Below are 18416 nucleotides of genomic sequence, written 5' to 3'. Positions count from 1 at the left end.
ATTTATATCATTTAATTTAATTGGCATGGCCTAGAGTTCATGTCTACTATAAACTGGTTCCACAGAACAACTTCCATTTGCTTTAGTGCAAGTGCTGCAACTTCTACTACAAGTACCTTTCAGAGGTAATCCCAGGAATTTTATAAGTTATACGCGTGACATCCGAAAAACAAACTAATTAAGTCGCTGTATAGATTTTTTACACCATCAAAATAAGTTTTAACTTTGCATAGCTCGTACAACCCCAAATGGTGCTTGAAATGGTAAAAGTTCTTCCATCCTTCACTAGCGATGTCAAGTTCCATCCGATTCGTTACATAGCAAGAATCTGGATTAGACAAGTCAATGTATTCTGGATGTCGAATGGTTAAACTCAGAAGAAAAAAGAATCTTAAATTCAAAAACAAAAAGAATAACATCATTCAACTCTGATCTACATCATGTCCTCAGTTTCTAACGCAATAATTTTGCATAACTTCCTTCCATGATTTCAGTTAGGTCCGCCTCCATGAATTCCTTTGATGCAAAGAGCGAATTGATCAGTTTACTTTCATCTCCTAATTTTGCTTTTCTTTTAGGCTCATCAACCCCACTTGTAGTAAACAAACCATGCTTAGAAACCCAATCACCAAAAGAATTATTATTAACACTGGAAACCATCAACTCTTCATGATTCTCAGTAATTGCATTCTGAATAAAAGGATGATTAATTAGTTCATCCACAATCAATCTACCAGGATTCTTACAACGCAAACAATTTCTCACAAAATCTTTTGTCATATTAGAAACAGTACTGTCCATAAACTCATCAGGATAATAACATAAAAGCGCTTCTTGGTATTTCTCAATATCTTCCGTATACCAATAAGTCGGATCTCCAGTGAGCATCTTTACAACTACACACCCTATACAACACACGTCAAAAATTCGTCTTTTTTCATGAAGCTCTCTTGGTACTTCTGTGGCTCTCAACGCAGACCCAAAATCAGCAATCTTTATCAACTTATTGTTAGTCGGAAAAACAAGGAGATTGCTAGGTTTTATTTCGCAGTGAAAAAACCCTTTGTTATGGACGTGACGAATCCCCATTAACAGCTGATACGCGTAACGAGCTACTTCTAGTTCCGGAATTTTTCCGTTATAAAGTATCAAATCATGTAAAGTGCCACAAGAGGCATATTCAAATAAGATATTATAAGTCTTCTTACCGTATTCAAAGCTCTCGTCTTCTCCAAAACATCGAACAATGTAAGGCGAGCCTTTTAGTTCGTTCAAGATTTTTCCTTCTTTTCGTAATCGAGATGAATTCTCAACTTCTGAGGATTTAACTGCTAATGTTGAAGAATTCTTGGCTGAATAGTTTATTGGTGCAGCCAAATGCACCGGGCCATAAGATCCAACCCCAATAACGTGCTGTTTTTTCCAATGCATGTTATAGTTTCTTTTTGAGTTTTTCTTGGATCTTCTAAACACGAAACAATAGATTCAATAAAGAATGAATGATGGAAGAAGGTCGGTGGATTCTAACTCCTTTAGAACTCCTTATAAATACTACGAGTATATATGTAACTTTGTCCTTTTTTCCCTCAAAAATAACAGTTAACATTTATAACACGCTAGTTTAGGAATTGTTACCACATTTTCTCTTATAACAGGCTAGTTTAGGAATTGTTACCACTTTTTCTCCCCTTAACCTAATTTTCTGTCTCTTTAAAATTTGAAATCAAATAATTAAGGAATTGATCCTTTTAATCCTTTAAAATCAAAGAATAAATCGTAAATCACGAGTGCTATCCAAATAATTCTCAAACAACTAGCCTAACCGGGCATCAATATATGCCCCCACACTTCTTAATGAGTATACACTAAGGGGACGTTTGGTATGATGGATAGGGAAGAATAGTGATGGGATTAAAAATGTCACACCCCGACGAGGAGTATGACGGGCTCCGCCCCGTGGGCCGAAGACCACCTAACTTAACGGTTACTTTAAACATCATATACCGTAATTCAAAGAATACCTGCACGCAGAAAAGGCCCAACATAGAAATATCCAATAATCCAACATCTCTATACATAAGCGAGCCGACAAGGTCGCTACAACATCACGAGTATCATAAAGCCAGCAAGGTAACAGGATAGTATCATAGACCAAAACAATGTCAACATGGCATATACAATACTTACATACCCCACTGTGTCCATGAGCTTCTAACAGTGTACATATAAACATCTATTACACTAGCAGATAAGTATCAAAAGATAGCAAGTCCGGAGTAGTGGCACTTACTGACACCGCTGAAGCTGGAAAATCCTACTGCGACCGCTCCTCAAAAACCCTGTCAAAGCCTGCAGCACGAAATGCAGCGTCCCATGTAATGGGACGTCAGTACGGATAAAAGTACTGAGTATGTAAGGTTAGAAGCAATAACATAAGTAGGACGGGAATATAAATAGAGTAAAGGTAACCTGTCATCTGAGAACTTACAATATGCAATGCATGAATCTTAACACCATAGGTAAGTAAGCACATGTATATATGTATGTATATCATATAAGTGTTAGTGCCGAGGAACGTGCAGCCCGATCCATATACGTTAGTGCCGAGGAACGTATGACCCGATCCATATATATCACATGTTAGTGCCGAGGAACGTACGGCCCGATCCATAAATATAATATGTTAGATATACATAATGTAAATAGCGTGCATGAAAGCTCATATGAAAGCTACAACTTTATCGGAGTGACGTAAGGTCGGTAGCCCCGATTTATATTATGGAATTCGTGTCGAATCCAAAGAAATAACTTAACGATGACAAACATGATAACATTCCAAGAATCAGTCAATTAACTAAGACGTTAAGAGTTGAGCTACATGCCATAGGAATGGAGTGAATTTTATTATGGAACGTTCATATCCATGCTCTAGTTGGATTCGTGCCAAGGAAAGAGAGAAACGAACACCTTTCATACGTTATTCGTCAAGCCACCACTTAAAGTATCCTTTACTCCGATGCTCGCACTTCACCCGAACCTATATAGCGAGGAACATATCTTTAATCATACTTCCATCATATTCCTATCTCAACTTAGATGTACTAGTTATTGAAGACTAACTTTGGGTTACGAAAATTTGGGCAGCATTTCCCCTATATTATCTACTTCCTCCAAATACCAAAACAACTCCCAAACAATACCAACAACATCGACAACAATATCATCAAGATTCTACAAGATAAATATGCACAATTTCATCCAAAACTTTCTTCAAACCTCAATCCATACGCCAACAATACCAACACAATAATTATAACTCTTATTCTCGTAAATATTCCTAAATCAGTATTAATAAAAAGAGATTCATACCTTACTTTTGCTAGAATAGCAAAATCTTCAATGTTTACTTGAATCCAAGTCAACTCCAACACAAAACAAAACTATAATCGCGACTATACGTTACCCGAACCTCGATTAATACTCCGTCACTTGAAAATTATGTAAAATCCTCACTTTGTGGTGTATATAAGCTCTCTTATGTTGGCTGAGCGCGCTTTCTAGAATATTTGGGAAATTTTTTAGGGAGAAAAAGTGTAACACCTCGTACCTTTAACCTAAGCCTTGACCATGATTCTAGACTTAGAAGACCAGATAAAGAATGTGGGAATTGAAATTTCCTCTTCAGTTGTAAGATGGGGGTTTACGCCCATGAATAGTGATCGTATTTCAGTATACGGCCCGTATTTCAAGTCGTAAGTTGGCAACAAAGAACACTGAGCATTCTGGAATTTGGCATTGGAGATTTCATTGTTAAATACGGACAGTATTTTGAAATATGACCCGTATTTCAAATCGTATTTGGAATTTGGGAAAACTTTCTTGATGAAAGTTGTAGAGCTTTGAAATACCTTTCCAACAGTATATTATGGGGGTCAAACGGACATCTGTGCAAAGAGTTATGGCCATTTTACTGAAGAGTCGCAGTGCAGTCCAAACATAATACTGACCGTATTTCAAAATACGGCCAGTATTTTGCTAGGCGTAAAACTTAATGTTCCAGAACAGTATATATTCGTCCATATCATTCCAAATCATTAGTTTTCATTGCTCAAGCCCTAGAACGACCTCTTACCCTCTCCCATCATCAAGAACACCAAGGTAAGCCTATTCTAATATATATCCTTGTAATCTAAACAAGAAATCATCATTACTAACCTAGGGTTTTCAAGAAAACCCATCTCAAGGTTCAAGATTCAAGATTTTGGAAATCTTCTTCAAAGTTCAAGTCTTTAACTCAAGTTTTGGAGCATTACGTGTATATAGAGTTGCTATCTACGTGTGGGAACATCATTGTTCTTCCCTCGCTTCTTCTTCCATAAAGTATGAAGCTTTACGAAAACTAAGATTTTTAACCATGCTCATGATAACCCTAGGTCCATGCTCCATGTTATATTATGTATTAAATTGTTATAAATTCTTCATTGTGTTCTTGATACATCACTATGATTATTGTAAATCACTGTGTAATCCATGAAAACCCATATCTTGTATTCCATGGGTTCTTGCATGCATGTTTTTAAATAAAAATGCTTATTTCATGAATATCCTACATGTCTACAAGTGTTCATGCAATTGTATTGTATAATTACCTTCATGCCATGATTCAAGATACATACATGCTAAATACAAGTTATTTCATGAAACCATGTTTACAAGTTATTTCGTGAAATCATGATTTCAAGTCATTTATAAGTGAATTCACGAAAATCATGGGCTTCTTAGCCAACTATATCATGTTCATGTTTTTGGGAGTTGCACAAATTACCGAGAAGGCTCAGATAGCCCGAAACTACGTAGCCACCGTAGGACAAGGATCGCTCCGCTCATTTAGGACGATTCCTTAATTTTCCACTGAATGGATCCATCAGGCACGTTAACACCTTATACCCTGGTAAGGTATGGGGACTCTGCTGGTCCGGCGAGGTACCAGACTCCACATACCCACGTGGTGATATCATATTATCGGTTTATGAAATGCTCTCCCTACTTACCATGTTTTACTCATGTTATATATATATGTATCCATGCTCATGCTCATGTTCATGTCCAGTTTCAGTTCTTATCATGCTATCCCATGTCCCATGATTTCATTCAGTTGCTTTACATACCAGTACATTCAATGTGCTGATGTCCCCTTTCTATTGCCCGAGGGCCTGCATTTCACGATCCAGGTATTGATATACAGGACGACATATCTGCTCAATAGGACAACATTCGTATTAGCTTATTGGTGAGTCCCACCTTATTCGGGGTTTAGTCAAATTTTTGTTTTATAATTAGTTATGCATCTAAGGTATGTTGGGGGCCTTGTCCCAGTAAGTATGTTTTCCAGTCAAGCTCATAATAGAGGTTTCACAGACTAGACAAGTCAGTTATGTTATGTCAAACATTCGGAGTCATATAGCCATTTTGGCTCATTCATGTTATTTCTACACTCATGTTTAAACAAGTATTTTTATTAAGTATTATGACTTATTACGTTTTATAAAGGTTCATCATGCATTCACGTTATATTCCGCTCATGTTATGCCTCATGATGATTCAGCAAGCCATGTGGTTCGCTCGGTCACATGCAGTAAGGCACCGAGTGTCGTGTTTCGCCCAGGCCATGGTTCGGGGCATGACAAAGCTTGGTATCAGAGCCGTAGGTTCAAGTGTTTTAGGGAGTCTATGAAACCGTGTCCAGTGGGGTCACTTTTATATGTGTGTGGCGCCCACACATATTAACAGTTGACCACCAAGAAATTTAAGATCGTCTTACTTTTTTCAAATCTAGATGGTGCAATAGAGCTATGTTCTCAAAAATCACTCGAACTCGGGTGTTGTTTCCCATTCTACCGAATACGCCTCGTCTCAATGGATGAGGAAGATGTAAATCTAATCATTATCGATGTGTTAATTTCAGATGGAGTCATCAGGAATTATTCTAACTCATGCGTATTATGCCCTTTCAGAAAATGTCCACTAAGAGAAAGGAAACTTCGAGCCCAAGGGCTACCATTGATGCGACCCCAGAGACGGACTCTCAGACTCCGAGAGTTCTAATCATTCAGTTCTGTGACTTTATGTCATCATAACCTGCTTCAATTACCACTAATGCCCCAGCTCAGACCAATGTGAGAAAGAGGGGTTTTCATAATCCTATTTGCAGCAAATGTAATAAGAGACATCAAGGGGTGTGCCACTATGGCACCCATAGATGTTTTGGGTGTAGCCGACAGGGTCACTATCTGAAATGTTGCCCACGAGTGAAGCAGGGTAACAAAGGTTTTTCGCATCTCATTTGCAATAGGTGGCAAAAGACATGCAGGAGTGTGTTGGATGGGTTTGGGTGTGTGCTATAATTGTGGTCTCCAAGGCCACATGCAAAGAGAATGCCCTTCAGTCAGGTATAGTAGTAACACCAAGGGCGGTGGTGCAATTCATTCCCCCAGACGTGCGTAGCCAATTCAACAACACCTTTCACAGCCCGTAGTACTCAGGCACTAACAGACCAAACCACAGATAGGGGTGAAGTGTTAGGATCAAGTGGGGATCAAACACGTTATCATGATATGGTAGATCGCCAGGACTCCGAGGTGCCATCACCTGTGTCACAGGTATGCCAATAATTTCCCCTCCTTGTCACATATGAGATATTATGCCCTAGATCTATTATGTCCTATGTGGTTATTGTGCAGTTGAAAGTTCAAAGTAGAGTATATTTTTTTTTTCTTATCTTTTTGTTATTTTCCCTTCAAGGATGTAGACTGACTTTAGGATGATAGTGTACATGGCTAAAAGGAAGTAGTGATGTGATAGACCAAAAGGTATAATCAGATTATAATGAATCTCTTAGTATAGTCCCAACTTGTGTAAGTGTTTTGGCAACATTATAGGGTGTGATGTTAGTAAGTTGTCTTGAGGGGATTATTGCGATGGGAATAGAAAAGCTAAATAAGGAAATTAAACTAGTAAGTCTCATGGCGATAGTCTTAGAGTCAGAACTAGAAGAATGATCAGATAGCGACTTATTGCTAGACTTAAGGAATCTTCAGGCTTAAAACATAGACTTTTGAACTAAGGGGAAAATCGTGCAATAAGGTACCGATATAGATTATGTGTTTCGTAAGTTGATAGGTGTTAAGGAGATTATGTCAGAGGATCACAGTTTCATGTAGCCAAGATAAGGTGCATAGAATGCGATTTTTGTCATGCCCGTTGAGATCAAGTACTAGGTAATTATGTTATGAGATAAAGTTCTAGATCGACTAGAGGGTTTTAAGGGTATAACGGTTCCAATTCTAGAGTAATTCATATACTATGTGGTACTAATGCCCAAACATACTCTACTCGTGCCTTCCGTACCTATTTTATGCCCAAGTTGGCGTTTTATACTCCATGCTTATAATTCAAGAACCAATTAAGACTCCATAATGATAGTAATCCATGCAAAAGAAATATTCTTTCATGTTTTGCACATCAGGTTGTGCTCATGTCTAAGAGCTAAAACCGTATCCAGGTCTCACGTATCTATCATGCTTTTATACTCATGTCCATGTTCTAGCATCTAAGTGCTTTTCAAATCTGATGATGATCTTGACCCCTGTGATTATGTTATCCATGTTACCACATACTCGTGCCCCAATCCATTTCGTTATGCATCCCACTTATAGCGGTATCATAACAATGATGTCGTTAGATAATAATGAAGGTGAACCAAGATGGATGTCCTACCCATGATTCTATGTAATTCGTGCTTATGTTTCTTTGGCTAATGTTTTAAACCATCTCGTAGCTTGGCACAAAGGATGCCCTTATCTTTTCCGAAGTACCTATGCCATTTTTATGTTCAAAGTGACTTTCTACCCATGTCTTAGATGCTCGAGGAACGAATTTTTCATGCCTATAATCCATTCTTTCACGAGCCTTATTTATAACAAGGGCAATTACTCACGGTGATAAGAGTAAGCTATGTTGAATCATGTCCCATCATTTCAGTATATCTTAAGTTCTAAAGGTAATACTTTATCCATGCCTTACGTCTCTGAGTACCGAAGAGTGAGCCTATAATTTTACTCCATGCAAATCACACTTATGCCTTATTATTAGCTCAATACTCATGAAATCAAGTCCAGACGCCACGATATGCATCTATGATGTACTGATGTAAATGTTAGGTTGCTCATGGTCCCATGCCCCATGTCATGCTATTCACGTTTCATGCCATATGAATCACGTTCCCATGTACGCATGTTCCACGTTACGTCCTTCATGTACAATGCGCCATGTCATGTCTGTTCTCTAAAGCAAAGTGTCTCATGTGAATAGTACCAATAATTCCTTTTCTCTCAGTCCTCTATAATTCGCTCACAAGAATGAGCAAGATGAGCTAAGGTATTCATAATCATGATTAACAGCTAACGAGATAATCAGAAGTAAGGTGCATTCCTATATTCAAATAGATATCTTTTCACGTACCCTGTGGTACTTATCTCAGGAGTATTCTACTCAGATTTGACGTATTCATGTCATGCCTATGCTAGAGATTTATGAATACCTATGTTAGGATCATATTCTTGTATACGACTCAAGTCTGTCGCATTCACATCGAGTTGCGCTTACATTCAAAGCCTAAGTCATACTCCTATCTCATATTACCATGGTGACATACGAACGTCTATGATTAAGTCTCTAAGTATCCAAATCCTACCCGCGCTTAGTATTCAACCCACATATTGTAACAATCATGTTTTCGACATTCAGATCCCGTGTTACGATATCCATGTTTACACGTATTCGTATCTCATGACAGTTTAGCACTCATGTATTCATGTCATCCAGTCTTCATGTATTTATGTCCCACGTCATGCGTCTCACGCCCAAGTAATCATGTCATGTTCGTGCCTATTTCCAGTACTCATGCCATTCGTGTCTACGAATTTTCTTCCAAACACCATGTATAGTAATCATTCAGCCAATATCCGTGTGTTCAAGCCAGCTCAGTATTTATGTTAGCTACATTCAAGATTCAGTAATCACGTTATGTCATATCATGCGTATTAAGATACCCTGTGAGTTGTGTGTTGGTACTTTAGTTAGCTTTGGCGGTGTGTTTGAGAAATGTCGCGAGGGTCCGACCATGAAAGGAAGTCCTGCCATAAATTTTGTAGATTCTAGAGTTAGTAGCGATTCTTAACCACTAGTCCTAAATCGAGGACAAATGTTTCATGATTCTCATTCATGTAGGTGCTACTCAGTTTCATGTTCCCCATGTACATGTTTCCATGTAATCATGTATGATCCATGACCATGTTCCCACGTAACCATGTCAAGCTCTAATGTTTTATGTCATGTTTCTTTCATGTTCATGTATTCAAGCCACGTCCTGTCATATTCTAAACCATGACCCATCATTCGAGCACGAATGATCCCAAGGGGGAGATATTATAACACCCCTTACCTTTAACCTAAGCCTTGACCATGATTCTAGTCTTAAAAGACCAGATAAAGAATGTGGGAATTCAAATTTCCTCTTCAGTTGTGAGATGGGGGTTTACGCCCATGAACAATGACCGTATTTCAGTATACGGCCCGTATTTCAAGTCGTAAGTTAGCACCAAAGATCACTGAGCATTCTGGAATTTGGCATTGGGAGATTTCATTGTTAAATACGGACCGTATTTTGAAATATGGCTCGTATTTCAAATCGTATTTGTAATTGGAAAAACTTCCTTGATGAAAGTTGTAGAGCTTTGAAATACCTTTCCAACAGTATATTATGGGGGTCAAACGGACATCTGTGCAAAGAGTTATGGCCATTTTACTGAAGAGTCGCAGTGTAGTCCAAACAGAATACAGACCGTATTTCAAAATACGGCCCGTCTTTCAAAATACGGCCAGTATTTTGCTGGGCGTAAAATTTAATGTTCCAGAACAGTATATATTAGTCCATATCATTCCAAATCATTATTTTTTATTCCTTCAAGCCCTAGAACGACCTCCTACCCTCTCCCATCATTAAGAACACCAAGGTAAGCCTATTCTAATATATATCCTTGTAATCTAAACAAGAAATCATCATTACTAATCTAGGGTTTTCAAGAAAACCCATCTCAAGGTTCAAGATTCAAGATTTTGGAAATCTTCTTCAAAGTTCAAGTCTTTAACTCAAGTTTTGGAGCATTACTAGGTATGTAGAGTTGCTATCTACGTGTGGGAACATCATTGTTCTTCCCCTCGCTTCTTCTTCCATAAAGTATGAAGCTTTACGAAAACTAGGGTTTTTAACCATGTTCATGATAACCCTAGGTCCATGCTCCATGTTATATTATGTATTAAATTGTTATAAATTCTTCATTGTGTTCTTGATACATCACTATGATTATTGTAAATCTGCCCGTAATCCATGAAAACCCATATCTTGTATTCCATGGGTTCTTGCATGCATGTTTTTAAATAAAAATGCTTATTTCATGAATATCCTACATGTCTACAAGTTTTCATGCAATTGTATTATATAATTACCTTCATGCCATGATTCAAGATACATACATGCTAAATACAAGTTATTTCATGAAACCGTGTTTACAAGTTATTTCGTGAAATCATTATTTCATGTCATTTACAAGTGAATTCACGAAAATCATGGGCTTCTTAGCCAACTATATCATGTTCATGTTTTTAGGAGTTGCACAAATTACTGAGAAGGCTCAGATAGCCCGAAACTACGTAGCCACCGTAGGACAAGGATCGCTCCGCTCAGTTAGGATGATTCCTTAATTTTTCACTGAATGGATCCATCAGGCACGTTACCACCTTATACCCAGCAAGGTATGTGGGCTCTCGGTCCACGAGGTACCAGACTCCACGTACCCACGTGGTGATATCATATTGTCGGTTTATGAAATGCTCTCCTTACTTACCATGTTTTACTCATGTTATATATATATATATATATCCATGCTCATGCTCATGTTCATATTCATGTCCAGTTTCAGTTCTTATCACGATATCCCATGTCCCATCTTATTTCATTCAGTTGCTTTACATATCAGTACATTCAATGTGCTGACGTTCCCTTTCTATTGCCCCGGGGCTTGCATTTCACGACGCGTGCATATACGTATACGGACGACATAAGCGCTTCCGTAGGGACGACGCATTCGTATCACTTATTGGTGAGCCCCATCTCATTCGGGGGTTTAGTCAACTTTTTGTTTTATGATTAGTTATGCATCTAAGGTATCTTTGGGGCCTTGTCGATAAGTATGTTTTCCGGTCGGACTCATGATAGAGGTTTCATAGACTAGACAAGTCAGTTATGTTATGTCACACATTCGGAGTCGTATAGCCATTTTGGCTCATTCATGTTATTTCCGCACTCATGTTTAAACAAGTATTTTTTATTAAGTATTATGACTTATTACGTTTTATAAAGGCTCATCATGCATTCACGTTATATTCCGCTCATGTTATGCCTCATGATGATTCAGCAAGTCATGTTGTTCGCTCGGTCACAAGCAGTAAGGCACCGAGTGCCGTGTTTCGCCCAGGCCATGATTCGGGGCGTGACAAAAAGAGGGGTTCTAGCCCTTATATAGTGGGTTAGAGTCTGTTGGCACTGTAGCACTGTAGCAGCGCACCCTGCTATGCCCGCCTAACTTGTAACGTCCATAATTCTCTACTCTGATGTCGTATCGACGAGCGGTTTGTTGCGTTGGAAACTAGAATTCATGAACTTCAATTTTGGCTTTTATCTCACTTCAAAACTCCTCGTATACCATAAGATATTTCTTCCTCAAGTAGGGCCAAAATTACCCCTCCTATTTCCTTCAAAATCCAACAAAGTTAATTTCCTTGATTCACTTGCCCTTCAATCCTTCCACAGCTTATTATATAAACTTAAACCCTCATAAACATAAGATAAGCACATCTAATCTCATATAGCTCCTGAAAGGTAACTCGAATCTCAACATACGAAACTACAGAGTGTAACAAAAAATTAGTACCACTTTATATCTTGTTTGGTTACCAATCTTGGCATAAGTTATCCCAGTATTAAAAATAGTGTTGGGATAACTTATACCCATTACAGGGTGGAATAATAATCCTGGGATAACTTATCTCAGGATAAAGTAGTGAATAGACTAAAATGCCCCTGACGTCAAAAACCCTTTATCAACCTAGCTTTTCACATTGTTTACCAACAAAACTAAAGAAACGACGCTTCATATTTCTCTTGGGAGATTTCTCCTCTTCTTTGGATGGAAATGGGGTGATTGAAGAACATCTTTGACATTAGCTTTCCATTTTGCTTTTCTCACAAGGTAAAATTTCTACCAAAATCAATTTCTCTTATTTTTCCTTTTCATCATTTATAAGTTTTCTATTGCATAATTTGGGGGTACAGTCCTTTTCTCTACCAAATAGTAGAAATCCGAACTGCTTTTTGAATGTTGAAAATCTGAACTCCTTTTTGAATGTTGAACTTCAGTGAAGAGAAATAAATTTAATTGTCTGCAGGAGCATCATTATTCATCAATGATAGAACAGGCTGGAACTTTATAGCTTCATATAAATAATGTTAGGAAAAATGTCAACAATTATGGCCGGAAACATGTGCTAAAGAGCTTAAATATGTGAAAAGAGTACTAGCTATATGTGAAAGAGCTGCAATATTTGAAAATCACAGTAGTTTCTCCTATGCGCTTGAAAGTTATAAATTTGTGTTCATACATTCCTTTTTTCTAATTGAATTTTTTTGTGTATTGATTCTTTTCATATTTATTATGGTAAAATTAGGTTTTCTTATGGATCATCAACTACTGTCCGTTATTGAATGCTTTATCATCCGTGAGGAGATATTGTGCCAACAATTTCTTGTTATGTTTATTTTTCTTATCATGACCATGTATGGTCGTTTTATAAAAAAACAACGGCGAAATAGACGTGTGATTAGGTACCGTATGAGTGTTCGAATTCCTAAAATTATGGCTCATTTAAATGGTATCATGACAGTGACATTTTATGTATTGATAAGAATGGATAGAAATTCCTATCACACTTTAGTTCTCTTAACCAAGGAAATTGGAGGTTTGACCGATAGCAAAAACATGTCAAGTAATGAAAAGTTAGCAATGTTTTTAAATATCCTGGCTCATCATGAGAAGAATAGATCCATTAAGGCCGATTATGTTAGATCGGGTTGGAGCGTAAGTCAAGCTTTTAACGAATGCTTGACAGCTGTTCTCAAACTAGCGCCTTTGTTACTTCTTAATCCCAAACCGGTGCTTGAAGATGAGACTGAAGATCGATGGAGATGGTTTAAGGTATGTGGAATTTCATTTGAGCATCTATTAATAGAGAATATAATTTTACGAAAAAGAAAAGTTTGAGATAATGATATAATTGATTTTATAGGGATGTTTAGGTGCATTAGATGGTACTTACATTCAAATTAGAGTTCCATCTGAGCAAAAACCAAGATACAGGACAAGAAAGGGAGAACTAGCAACTAATGTACTGGGAGTTTGGGATAGAAATCTCAATTTTACTTATGTATTACTTGGTTGGGAAGGATCAGCTGCCGATGGCCGTGTATTACGAGATGTTGTAGTGCGAATGAATGGTTTGAAAATCCCTGAGGGTATGCCATACATATGCTTATACACTCAAATTATATCACAAAAAGAATACTGTATAAAAATAACTAAACTTTATGTTTATATCATAGGAAATTATTATCTGTGCGATGGAGGATATACAAATGGAAACGGTTTTCTTTCACCTTACAGAGGGTATAGATATTGGTTAAGGGATTGGCAAGGTGACAATCCGCCACCTCAATGTCGAGAAGAACTTTTCAATATAAAGCATGCTAGGGCTCGTAATGTTATCGAAAGGGCATTTGGTCTCTTGAAAGGGCGTTGGGCAATTCTTAGAAGTCCTTCGTGATACTCAGTTAAGGTTCATAACAGGATCATTAGTGCTTGTTGTTTGATGCACAACTTTTTTCGTAGAGAGATGGAAGTGGATCCCTTAGACATTGATATGGAAGAACAAGTGGAGTATCAACAAGACAACATTAATGTTGTTGAATCATCTGAGGAGTGGACTACATGGAGGGATGAGTTGGCTCAATCAATGTGGAACGCAAGTCTAAACAATTGATCTTTTCAGCACGTTCCATGCTTGTATTATATTTTGTGGTCTTTGGGTGTTTTTCTCTTTAGTTTTTTGTATAATTGTAAGGCGTATCAACTTTCAGTTTGTTGTGATTATAAGAAATAGTTACTTACCTTTATTTTTGTGAAGATAACGTATGTTTGGTTAGCTTTTCTTATGTGATGTTTTGGTACTTCCAGTTAAGTTTTTTTTTTTTTTTTAATGTGTAAAGTGTGAAATTTTATTTTTATGATGCTAAGTAATATTGAAGATACTTATGCTTCTTGTGATGATAACTAATACTTGTGATGATTTATTTCACAAGATTATACAGATAAAATGAATAGCCGGGCAGCAGTTTCAAAGATGTCGTCAAAAAGATCAAGAAAATCAACACCTTCGATCCGAAGGACATGGACTACAGCAGAAGAAAGTGCTCTTATAGATGGTTTAAAAGAGTTGTGTGCTAATGGTTGGAGAGCCGATAATGGAACCTTCAGACCGGGATACCTGATAGAGTTAGAGCACTATTTGCATGAACGTCATCCTGATAGTCGATTGAAAGGAACCACATGTCAATTCTAAAATAAAAGCGTGGAAGAAATGTTATGCAAGCATAAGTTTATTAAAGAGTCGAAGTGGTCTGGGATTTCAATATAGTGATGGAACCATAATTGTTAACGATCCAAAATATTGGGTTGACTTTATAAAGGTAATTAATACTTTTCTCAAGTTATTAGAATATTGTAATTCAGATCTAGCAGAAACAACCATCCTCCATTTTCTGCAAAATATACAAAAACCATGTGCAATTGCGAAAATGCATCCTTAACATATCAGAGAGCTTGAGAAAAGCAACAACGTAGTCGTAACGACTAGTTTATAACTGACACAAGACATTGCTTTGTTTATTTTCTTATTTTTTCTAGATTGATCCAAGTTGTTTATTTTCTTATTTTTTCTAGGTTGATCCAACTGCAAAAAATATGAATACCAAAAAATGGCCAATGTTTGAGGATTGGGAGGAAATCTTTGGCAAGGATAGAGCAACAGGAGAGTTCGCGGAAGGGCCGTTAGATGCTGCTGAGGATATTCTAAGGAGTCAAGCTTCAGGACTTTCTAATGACATGAGCTTGGGATTTCCTATCGACATTGATGATGCAGAAGAAGATGGTGCTAGTCACGGACCTAATATAGCTGCCGGAGAAGCTGAAAATGCTTATACTGGAGCATCTGCATCTGAACATGAATATGCTGGAGCATTTGAAAGTGAACATACTTGATCCCAACAAAACCATAAACAAGGTGAGCATGCTAATAGGTCCTCTGCTAATGTCAATGAAAAAGAGAAAAGCAAGAAAAGAAAAAAGGTTGTGGAAGATGCTACTGAGACATTTCTTAAGGGTATGACGGAAGTTATGAAAAACTTTACTGAAAGTCAAGACAAAAGAATGGGTGCCTTTATTGACAAGATTGGGGATCGTGATCTATCCTATCTTCATGGTCAAATTTATTCCATCCTTGAATCTCCTGCATTTGAGTTGGACTCCGGAGAGCAACGTATCAAAGCTACAATGATTCTCTGTGATGATGTCAGAAAGATGAATCTTTTTTTATGTATGGATGAACTTCAGCGCCAGACAATAGTCTTCATGATTGTCAATGATAAACTTTGAAATATGGTAAAGTTGTGTGTATAAGTGGTGGCACTAGTTTAATAGTTTTTGCTCGACTAACAACTTTAAAATTTGACTGTAGTGCCATTTTTTGATACCTCGGGTTATGTCCATACTCTTTTGCTGATGCCTGGAGGGCACGAGGATGCTATATTTTTGTGTAACTAATGACTATTAAATAGCTTAACTCTAGTGTAAATGTTAAGTGCATATGTAAATGCTATGGCAGTTTTCAATTTCTCTTTTTAGCTTAACTATGTATTTGATGCCTCTAAATTCGACAGTTTTGGTTATCTTTCTGGAGAATTAGTGAATCTTGGTCTGTACCTCTAATGTGGAATTGATTGGGAGTAGGATCTGATGAAAGTGAAGGTCACAGCAAGTAATTTGTTATGTAATGTTTGACGTTTTAAGTGGTATAAGGGAAGCTACTGAACTGAGTGTTGCTATATGGGCACAACTCCTATCTTTTAGTTTTCCCAGCTTGGCTTTTCAGATTTGTAAGACTTTTAAACGCAATTCTTTTGCTTATAAATATGTTTGTTCCAAAACCAATTTACTGTAGGTAGCTCTTCCAATGCTGAAAATGACTTGACTTGGACATTGTGCGCTAACAATAGCAATACTGTTGACTTTGGGAAGTGGCACTACAAAAATCAGTATCTTCATTGATTGTATACATTATGAACAAGAGTGTGAGACAGAAAAATCGCAGACAACCCAGGAACTAGTATGTTAAAAGAGAATTGACGTGTTTCAAATGGATAAAGGAGCAAGAAGAGGGGAAATTTTAGGCATTTTGGTTAAATAGAGTAGAGGGTATTTTTGTAAACAAACAACTTCTGTAGAAATTAAAATCATGTTATTTTTAATACAACATACCAAACAGTGAATTAGAAATAGCACCAGGATAACTAATCCCAGCATAACTTGTATTCAAACCAAACGACCCCTAAGGATGAGTATTACGAACGTGCAAGCCATCAAGGATTATCAATCGACACAATAATTATATTAATATTATTAATACAATAATTATATTAATATTATTAATAATACTTGGTTTATACAGGATCGAAGAGGATCGAGATTCTCGGATAATTTGTTCGAATAAAACGGATGGTAACCAATTTTTTTCAGCCATTAAGAAAGACAATATTTTTAGTGAGAATATATGAAGATATTCATTTTAGTTGATAGGAAGAGAATATAGGAGGAAAATATATATATATATATATATCTATATATATATATTTTTTTTATGACGAGGAAACCAGCCGCTGCTACCCTTTGGGTGTGCACATAAAATAGCCCGCAAGCAGCACAGAAGGTAACCCACACTAAGCAACCCACGACCAGCTTTCGTAGGCAGGATTTTTCGAACCTGCAACCTTCCTTATGAAAGCCTCATGACTCAGAAGGCAAATCCCCTACTTTCATACGCAGGGAATTTCGAATCTGAGACCTTCACTATGAAAGCATAATTCTCAACCAACTGAGCTACCCTTGCGGGTGGAGAATTTTTTTTTTTTTTTTAACAAGGAAAGAAATTGGTCTTGGGTCTTCTAGGGGTTTCTTTTATGGATTAGAAATCTGATAGGAAGAGAGTATAGGAGGTGCATATTTTTTAGCTAGAAGATGGAAAGAAATTGGTGTTGGGTCTTATAGGGGTTTCTTTTATGAATTAGAAATCTGATGTGAAATGTAAATTTGAGAATATTTGCTAAAAAATTATAATGTGTCTTTTAAGATGCTAATGAAAAATTAAACGGGTAACGACCAGATCCACACAAGGTATACTTGTCAAGATGGGTCAGATAACATGTGAACTACGACTAAGCCCGTCAACCGGTTCGGTTGAACCGGTTAAAACCGGAACCGGACCGGTAAAAACCGGAACAGGTAGAACCGGTTAACCGGTTCCGGTTAACCGTTAATTTTTTTACCGGTCCGGTTCCTATTTTTTTGAAACCGGAACCGGTTAAACCGGTTTAAACCGGTTAAATTAAAAAAAAAAAAATTTTTTTTTTTAGAGCCGTTGGGCCCCTGGGCCCCGGGTCGTAATTGGACCGTTGGCAACGGTCCATTTGCAAAAATGGCCGTTGCCAAACGGTCATTTACCTATTTTTAGCCCCCCAACCCCCAAACTTTTTTTTTTAACACTTTAACCCATCCCTCACCCCTATATAAACTCTTCTTCATTTTCATTTTAATTCACACCAATTCACTCTTCTCTTTCTCTCAAATCTCAATCTCTCAATTATAGTTACTTTGCAATAATTAGTCACTTTATATTTCTCTCAAATAAATATTACAAAGTCTTATTATAGTTTCAATTGTTAATTTTGCAATTATAATATTGTTGGTGGAGTTGGTGATTTTGCAACAATCCGAAGTAACTTTGATGGATTTGCAATTCTAGCCGCCTTCACTTTGTTGAAATTAATCAGGCAATTTGGTACCTTCGTTCAACTCTATCTTTATTTTTCGCAATTTAATTCTAGCAATTTATTTTTCGCAATTTAATTCTAGCAA

At 37.2% G+C, this 18416-nt stretch overlaps 1 protein-coding gene across 1 annotated transcript; it reads right to left on the bottom strand.

Annotated features, from left to right (window-relative positions):
* Positions 1 to 213: 213 nt before the first annotated feature.
* On the bottom strand, positions 214 to 1640 carry LOC132029915 (mitogen-activated protein kinase kinase kinase 20-like). Its single transcript, XM_059419321.1, has 2 exons — positions 1209 to 1640; positions 214 to 1118 (listed from the first exon to the last, which is right to left on the bottom strand). Exons 1-2 carry the CDS (start codon positions 1429 to 1431, stop codon positions 454 to 456), a joined length of 888 nt encoding a protein of 295 aa, XP_059275304.1. The 5' UTR covers positions 1432 to 1640; the 3' UTR covers positions 214 to 453.
* Positions 1641 to 18416: the final 16776 nt, after the last annotated feature.

The sequence above is a fragment of the Lycium ferocissimum genome, chromosome 9 (genome assembly GCF_029784015.1).
Source record: "Lycium ferocissimum isolate CSIRO_LF1 chromosome 9, AGI_CSIRO_Lferr_CH_V1, whole genome shotgun sequence".
NCBI classification, from domain to species: Eukaryota; Viridiplantae; Streptophyta; class Magnoliopsida; order Solanales; family Solanaceae; genus Lycium; species Lycium ferocissimum.
This window is presented reverse-complemented; position numbering and strand designations above follow the sequence as displayed.